At 41.8% G+C, this 9,152-nt stretch overlaps 1 protein-coding gene and 1 long non-coding RNA gene across 2 annotated transcripts; both read right to left on the bottom strand.

Moving 5' to 3' along the window:
- Positions 1-412: 412 nt before the first annotated feature.
- Positions 413-4,928, bottom strand: LOC117339974. Its single transcript, XM_033901699.1, has 2 exons — positions 991-4,928; positions 413-506 (listed from the first exon to the last, which is right to left on the bottom strand). Exon 1 carries the CDS (start codon positions 4,817-4,819, stop codon positions 1,364-1,366), a length of 3,456 nt encoding a protein of 1,151 aa, XP_033757590.1. The 5' UTR covers positions 4,820-4,928; the 3' UTR covers positions 413-506; positions 991-1,363.
- A 2,523-nt stretch (positions 4,929-7,451) lies between these two features.
- LOC117339826 lies at positions 7,452-8,163 on the bottom strand. Its single transcript, XR_004535327.1, has 2 exons — positions 8,020-8,163; positions 7,452-7,545 (listed from the first exon to the last, which is right to left on the bottom strand). It is a non-coding gene; the product is annotated as an uncharacterized LOC117339826 (long non-coding RNA).
- Positions 8,164-9,152: the final 989 nt, after the last annotated feature.

The raw sequence follows: 9,152 nt of genomic DNA, 5'->3' as shown, positions 1-9,152 counted from the left end.
ATTTGTAACAGTGCTGATTTTCAGCCGTTGATCGAAGTAATTTTGTCCATTTATTATCAAACCATACCATACGAGATAGAAGCACTACTCTATACAAGAAAAAGAGGCTTATATCAATAATTAAACTGCATCATATAGTGGTTTAGCCGTCCTTCTAGGACTAGTCGGTTATGCTAAGGTCATCATACAGCAGTTCGTCCTTCTAGGACTTGTCACTGATGCTAGGGACATCATACACTGTTCCGTCATTTTAAGACTTGTCAATGATGCTAATGATATCAAACCGCATTTTCTTTAGACATTCTAGGACTCGCCAGTGATACTAGGGACTTCATACAGCATGTAGGCGTCGAATACGCCTCGAAATCGCTCTGGCTATCGTAAATAATAAATGAGGTCAATTCCATCTTCATGGCTTCATCTGTGTTTATTATCTTTGACATCAACTACATACAAGTATAGTACAGGTGTATTGACTCAGTGATAGTTCTACGTAGATAGATTGACTGTAACGAAAAGAAACAGTACTTATTAGACTAATTAACTAAGCAACAGTTACTATTACATTCATGTATGCCTTATCATCTATAACACATGACGAGTTTGATCTGTAGATGAGATCGAGACAACTCGCCCTCTACTATTCAGTATACAATACACATGACTTGACAAGACTAGGACGTTTCGGCCCAGAATGAATTTAACCGAACCTGATAAATATAGCAAAATACTATTACGATACTATTACTCTTACACATTTATAGCGAGTTAAACAGCAATGAAACAGCAATGTATCAATCATATCATAGCATACAAATACAGCAGAAATCAAGTGATAGACTAGAATGCACGAGGGACTTGTCGTCTGTCCACGGTTCACTGACATATTTATATATTGGCCGAATTATCCAAAATGACATTATAACATGATGACATGAATTCCTAAACAAGCATAAATCATATTCAAATCATTCAACAGTAATTAGTTACCGTATCGTATCCTACGATAGTCCGAACGAATCTTCTCATACTCAAAACATGTGCTGCGCTTGGATAACGCTATCCCATAATATTCGTCTATACTAAAACCGGAAACCGGATAACCGTATTTTCCGGAATCTTAACAAAATTACCACAAATGAAACTAAACAATAAATTCAACATAAAACTAACATTTAGGCCGTAACATACCGGCCCCTTAATCGAGGCTTCAACCGAGATTATCAATTCGCAAAAACGGCCTAATAACCATCAAACACATCAATTAAATCATTATGCTTAATCATACAATAATTACAATTACAAAAGTACATCTGATATTTTAGTTCGAATTGTCCTTTCACTCAAGCGTTCACCGTATCCATTACTCAATGTCTGACTCGAGCAAGAGCACGAGTTTGGTCACTGGACGCGTTAACACATTGGAAGGGGTCTTAACCTTCACGAATCGCACAATGTCATGTTTGTCTTTCACAACTTCCTGAATCCTACCGGTTATCCACGCATGCCTAGGTGTACTATCAGCGATCAGCACAAGATCTCCAGTCTGCATATTGCGTCGTTTCTTCATCCATTTCTGGCGGCCTTGCAGAAGCGGCAAGTATTCCTTGGTCCACCTATTCCAGAAAATATCTGAAAGGTATTGTATCTGTCTCCACCTCCTTCTGGCATAGTTATCCGTGGCGACGAATGTTCCAGGTGGGAAATACTCTCCAGGCTGAAGCAATAGCAGATGGTTTGGGGTCAAAACCCGTAGGTCAGTTACGTTATCCGATGCTTCAGTTAACGGGCGTCCATTTAAGATAGCCTCTACCTCACAAAAGAGTGTCTGAAGTCCTTCGTCATCCAGTTTCGCATTCTGCTCATGCATAACAGAGTACAACACCTGTCTCACAGACCTAATGAGTCTTTCCCAGACTCCGCCGAAGTGAGAACCGGAGGGAGGATTGAATTCCCACTGAATGCTACTCTGCAACATGTTATCACGAATTTTGTCTGTGTTCCATTTCTGAATATTTTCCTTCATTTCTCGTTGAGCACCGACAAGGTTGGTTCCGTTATCCGATCTAATAAATACAGGTTTTCCTCTGCGAGCGATAAATCGTCGAATGGAGTTGATGCAAGAATCTGTATCGAGCGATGCAGCAACTTCTAAATGGACCGCACGAGTCACAAGACAGGTACACAATACCCCATATCGCTTTACAGCACTCCTTCCGCGTTTCAGTTCAAAGGGTCCGAAGAAGTCCATCCCAGTCCTGCTGAAAGGAGGCTGATCAGCTGCGAGTCGCTCTGCGGGTAAGTTCGCCATCTTTTGCTCAACACATGGAGCTCTGTATTTCCTACAAGTCACACATTTGGAAAGAATAGATTTCACCAGAGTGCGAGCACCAACAATCCAATATTTTTCTCGAATGAATGCAAGCACAGTGTTCTTTCCTAAGTGACCACATGATCTGTGGGCATCATCCACAACGAGTCTCGATACGACAGATTCCCTAGGCAACACCACAGGGTGTTTTGCATCATACGAAATTTCAGCTCTTTCAAGACGACCTCCTACGCGAATGACGCCATCTTTAACGAAGGGGTCCATCTTGAATAATTTCGAAGTCTTCTTGAGTTTTGGTGACTGAACACCATTGTCCTCGTGAAGGATCTTGCTTTCGGCTGCGAAGTACTTTCGTTGCTCATACTTAATCAACGAAGCTTCAGCCCGATCCAGAATATCCACAGACAGGCATGCTGTACGAAGGTTTTTCTGTCCTTTGATAAGTCTATCCCGTCTCTCTTTCGACAATGCTAACTTTATTTTCTGGTCGCGTTTCACAGGATCAGATTCTGAACTGCTGATGTCCTGTTTTATCTGCCGGCTCCTCTCAACAGCTCCCTGCAGGTTGTCCATAGCTCTCATAAGCCATCCAGTAGCTCTCCTAAGCTTATTAAAGTTGGAGTAATAGTCGAAAAGATTTTCGACACCACTGTTTGTGTCTAAAACAACTGATGTAGCGCACGCAGTCGTCCTTATTTCAGGATCATTCTCTTTATCCGTGATCTTAACATCCTTTTCCACAACGGGCCATTCACGTTCGGATTTCCAGAGGAACATTGGTCCACGAGTCCACGAGTCAGGCAACTTCGAAATGCTCGTTCCTCTTGATGCAACATCAGCTGGATTCTCCTTAGTGTTGATGTAATACCAGTCATCTTCCGACGTAGCTTCGTGGATAAGAGCAATGCGGTTAGCTACGAACGTGTGGAAGCGCAAATTCTTGTTTGCGATATACCTTAAGACTGAAGTGCTGTCAGTCCAAAAGAAGAATCGATCTATGTTGTAATTCAGCTGTTCTGTCACCATCCTGCCCAACTTCACTAGAGAAGAGGCTGCTGTAAGTTCCATCCGGGGTATAGTCACTGCCTTCAGTGGTGCGACTCTCGCCTTCCCGAACAAGAACGAGCAGTGGATCTTTCCGGTGACATCAACAAGTCGAAGATAGAATACCATTCCATATCCAATGTCACTTGCATCTGCGAAACCATGAAGTTGACAGGAGGTTACCTTGCCGAGGTTTTTCCCTTTGTAACACCGATCAATGGTAACATGCTCTAGTTCAGGTAGCTGAAGCAGCCAATCGGTCCAGTCCTTCAGATCTTTTCCTGTGATCTCCTCATCCCATCCCTTACCATCCCTACAAAGTCTTTGCAGAATTGACTTGGCCTTAAGAACGAACGGGGATGCAATTCCTAAGGGATCGTACACCGAGCTGGTTACTGATAGAATACCTCTTCTAGTAACGGGCTTCTCTTTCATCTGAATTTGGAATCCAAGGGAGTCATTCTCCATGAACCAATAAACTCCGAGAGCTCTTTCGATAGGTGGCTTACTATCCAGACTCCACAACTTGACTTCTTGGGCACGATCACCCTCTGGAATAGATTCCACAACCTCATCACTGTTACTCGTCCATTTGGTAAGTCGGAATCCTCCGGATTTACACATTTGAGTCACATCATGTATAAGACTAATCGCCTTCTTCTCTGTAGCAACGGAGGTCAGACAGTCATCGACATACATATTTCTTTTCAGTGTGTCCTGAACTTCTTGGGGAAACCGTTCTTGACTGTCCTCTGCAGTTTTCTGAAGAGCAAAGTTGCAAACACTGGGAGATGATGAGGCTCCAAACAGGAGAACCGTCATCCTGTAGCTTCTTGGCTCATTCGCAGTATTCCCGTTAGGCCACCAGTAAAATCGCAGATAGTCTCTTTCATTTACTGGGACCTTCACCTGATAGAACATCGCTTCAATGTCTCCAATGACAGCCACTGGTTCCTCCCGGAATCGCATCAACACACCAAGAAGATTGTTTGTAAGGTCAGGTCCCTGGAGTAAGTTGTCGTTAAGGGAGACACCTTGATATCGCGCAGAGCAATCAAACACCACTCGAATCTTGTTCTTTTTCTTGTGGTATACACCATGATGAGGAATGTACCAGACCTTTCCTTTGTCAAATCCCACAGGTGCTGGTTCAGCATGACCTTTCTCCAACAGTTTTTCCATGAAGGCAGTGTAATCTTCTTTGAACTTGGGATCTGCCTTGAACCTGTTCTCAATGCTGCGTAATCTCCGTTTAGCCATTACCGAGTTATCAGGCAAAATAGTGACCTTGTTACGAAATGGCAACGAAACGCAGTAATGTTCTCCATCCTTATAAATAGAGTTTTCAGCCATATCCAAAAATTGTTTGTCCTCCCTGGAGTTTTCTTTTCTATCGTCAATAAGACGCTCAGGGAAATCGAGGTTCATAGATCTCTTAACCATGTCTTCGATGTCTTCTCCAGACTCATCCTGAATGTGAACTCTGTTGACTTGTATAGTACCGCTTTCTCGAAGAACATTCCAGACCACCCATCCAAGCTTAGTTCTTGTAGCATGTGGTATCCACTAGGGCCTGCAAGTATCTCAATAGGCGAGTAGGCATCTGGTACGTTGCTACCAATCATCAAACCTATCTCACAGTTAGGCTCAGCTAGTGAAACCTTTGCTAAGTGTTCCCACCTTGACACCTCTCCTTGTGTTGGGATGTGCTTCTTGGACACGGGCATTTTCTCCTTCGTGAACACTCGCGGAAGATCAATAGCATTTTCTGAGTCAATGTCACTTACTTGCAGTCCACTGATGGAAAATGTGTTCATGATAAATGGCTCACCCATTGTACTCAGTGTAAGCTGTGTCTTCTTACCTCTAGCTCCAAGCTGTTTCATAACGGTCTCGGTGCAAAACGAAGCACTACTACCTGTATCCAAGAATGCGTATGTCTCTATACTATGAGGTTTATCACGCAAGCGAATTCTAACTGGGACTATCGCCATGGCACAAGACACATCCCCCTTTTGATCTTCTTTTGCGATAGCATAACCAGTACTGGCATTCGATACACTAACAAATGACGAGCTTTCTTCGTTGTGTAAGATAGATGGATGACTTTTTTTGCATATGCCGCACTTGGAACGATTACGGCATCTCTTCGACAAGTGGCCTTTCTTGAGACAGCCAAAGCATAATCCCTTTTCTTTAATGAAGTTGACTCTTTCGTTCATAGGTTTGGCAGTTATCTTTTTGCAAGAATCCAGAGAATGGGAAGTAGAGTCACAGAAGAAACACTTATAATTCGGGGCTGGAGGAGGTACGGTTTCACTGGTGCTCTTGGGTATAGAATCTGTAACAATCTCGGGAACTGCATTGCTGGAACGTGCAATCTTTGTCTGAGTCTTTGGTCTTGAAGTCCCAGTGGCATTACTTCCATACGTAGGGTCGTTGACTTTCTTAGCCTCTGCCTTCACAAACTTCATCAAGTCTTGGAACCGAACCTTCCTCTTTGCTTCCTTGTACTTGTATACTTGGTTCCTCCATTTATCATGCAGATAGAAGGGTAGTTTGAGCATTAATTTCTTAATATTGTCCGAGTAGTCAAGAACGCCATTTGATTCTGTGCCAACTGCATTATCACACTCTACAAGAAACAAAGAGAAGTCATCGAGTGCCTTCGGGTCTCCAGGACGAATGGTGGGCCAGTCTAATGCTTTCTTGATGAAAGCTGTCGCTATAACTTCCTCATCGCCATAGCGATCCTCCAGCTGACTCATGGCTGCCTTATAAGCCTTGTCGCCATTAAGATGGCTGAATCCCGACACCACTTTATGTGCAACTCCGAATGTAAGTTGTTCAAGGTAGTTCATCCTTTCATCGTCATCATCAGTGTTGATTACAACCTTCGAGTTAAATTGACGAATAAATCTGCGATATTCTAGAGGATCTCCACTAAACTTCTTTACCTCTGCCACAGGTTTTCTTAAATGTTGAACTACCGACTGAACTACAGTTTGTGAATGGGACGAATCAACATATTGTTCAGATAGTGTTCTCGATGACACTTCTGCTACACCAGTCATATGCGGTCTAGGTATATCATATAAGACTGGAGGGGGACTTGCACAAACACTTTCATCTGTAAATCGTACAGGAAATGGCCGCGGCTTAGGGGAGGTAAATCGAGGTTGCTCGAACGCAAGAGCCTGGTCAACTGAAGCATTCAGATTTTCATTTGAGTCGTACTTGTCGAGTACTCCACTTCTCGCTTGAGCGACAGCTATACCGGTATCAAGTTCCAGTTCTTCCTCTTTGAGCTTTAGCGACAACTTAGCTAACTCAAGTTCATGTTTCTTTGATAACGCTAGTTTCCTTGTCTCTAATTCTACCCTAACCTGTTCTTCTTTGATACGTTTCAAAGACGCGTAAGAACTGGCAGTACTGGAAACGGATACATTATCATCGGCTTCTGGATCCGTTTTCTTTAAAATGCCTTGGCCTATTTTCTCACCAGCCACACTCAACTCTTCGGCTACAGATAAAGTGTTCTTACTCAATGTCATAGCACTCCGCGAAGAAATGTAGTCCTCAATCCAACCTTTGAATTGTTTCGCAGAATCATAATTCTCATTGAACCTTTTAACAAACTCATCATGCTCTTGGAAAGAGATTTGGGGCAGTAAAATGTCATATAGTTCCAAATATTTTTCGAACTCACTCATCCACATACTGTATTTTTTACGCACAATATCCAAAGGTTCGTCATCTTCAGTGGCTATTTCTTTTAAATATCTCTCTGACCTACATAGAGACTTGTATTTTTTGTCAAGCTGTTCCATATTGTACTGCATGCTTTTCTCACTAAATTTTCTGGCCCGTCCAGAATCTGAATTTAAGTCATACATGTAACCTTCTACAGCTTCTCTGTCTCTAGTAGCCATCTTGTTCCAGATCTGTATCACTTAAAAGCTTGAAGATCATACCTCTTACATCTGGGATGATACGTCAATGAATGTAGGCGTCGAATACGCCTCGAAATCGCTCTGGCTATCGTAAATAATAAATGAGGTCAATTCCATCTTCATGGCTTCATCTGTGTTTATTATCTTTGACATCAACTACATACAAGTATAGTACAGGTGTATTGACTCAGTGATAGTTCTACGTAGATAGATTGACTGTAACGAAAAGAAACAGTACTTATTAGACTAATTAACTAAGCAACAGTTACTATTATGCCTTATCATCTATAACACATGACGAGTTTGATCTGTAGATGAGATCGAGACAACTCGCCCTCTACTATTCAGTATACAATACACATGACTTGACAAGACTAGGACGTTTCGGCCCAGAATGAATTTAACCGAACCTGATAAATATAGCAAAATACTATTACGATACTATTACTCTTACACATTTATAGCGAGTTAAACAGCAATGAAACAGCAATGTATCAATCATATCATAGCATACAAATACAGCAGAAATCAAGTGATAGACTAGAATGCACGAGGGACTTGTCGTCTGTCCACGGTTCACTGACATATTTATATATTGGCCGAATTATCCAAAATGACATTATAACATGATGACATGAATTCCTAAACAAGCATAAATCATATTCAAATCATTCAACAGTAATTAGTTACCGTATCGTATCCTACGATAGTCCGAACGAATCTTCTCATACTCAAAACATGTGCTGCGCTTGGATAACGCTATCCCATAATATTCGTCTATACTAAAACCGGAAACCGGATAACCGTATTTTCCGGAATCTTAACAAAATCACCACAAATGAAACTAAACAATAAATTCAACATAAAACTAACATTTAGGCCGTAACACAGCAGTTCGTCCGTCTAGGACTTGTCAGTGATGTTACGGACATGATACTGCTGCTCAAACCTTCTAGGACCCGTCAGTTATGTTTTGGATATACTACAGCTGGTTTGTCCTTCTAGGGCTTGTCGGTGAAGCTAGGGACATCGCAAAGCTGTTTCGTCCTTTTAGTACACGTCATTGAAGCTAGGGACGGCATATGTACATGTAGCTGTTTGTTCCCTCTTTGACTCGACAATGATACTAGGGACAACATACAGTACTTCGTCCTTCTGTGACTTGTCATATATGCTACGGACATGATACTGCTGCTTTAACCTTCTAGGACCCGTCAGTAATGTTTGAGATATACTACAGCTGTTTTGTCGTTCCAGGGCTTGTATGTGAAGCTAGGGACATCGTACAACAGTTTCATCCTGCTAGTACACGTCTTTGAAGCTAGGGGCATTTCAGCTTCCTTCTTGGACTCGCCTGTGATGCTAGGGACATCGTTACAATAGTTTGTTCTTTTAGGACTCGTAAGTGATGCTAGGGACATGATGGATCTGTTCCGTCCTTTTAGCACTCGTCGGGTATGCTAGGGACACGATGGAGCTGTTTGTTTTTCTTTCTAGGACTCGTCAATGATCCTAAGGATATCACATAGCTGTTCCGTTCTTCTGACTGTTCTGGATAAATGTATTTATCTTACCAATCTGGATTTTATTTCTGAAGAGAGCATGCAATGCTTTTTCTATTATTCCCAATACACCTAGTTCAGATGCAGAAAAACGTATTTGACTTTGTCGCCTTCGTGTCGTAATACGATTGAGCACAAACTTATATTGTAAAAAAAATATCGATATATTTGATATTAAATCTCAGGTCAGGAACATGTTACAGAAATAATTACCCAGCATTGTATCGATGTTAACATTTAACAGTACGATAATATATAAGA

Source organism: Pecten maximus, chromosome 12, assembly GCF_902652985.1.
Source record: "Pecten maximus chromosome 12, xPecMax1.1, whole genome shotgun sequence".
NCBI classification, from domain to species: Eukaryota; Metazoa; Mollusca; class Bivalvia; order Pectinida; family Pectinidae; genus Pecten; species Pecten maximus.
This window is presented reverse-complemented; position numbering and strand designations above follow the sequence as displayed.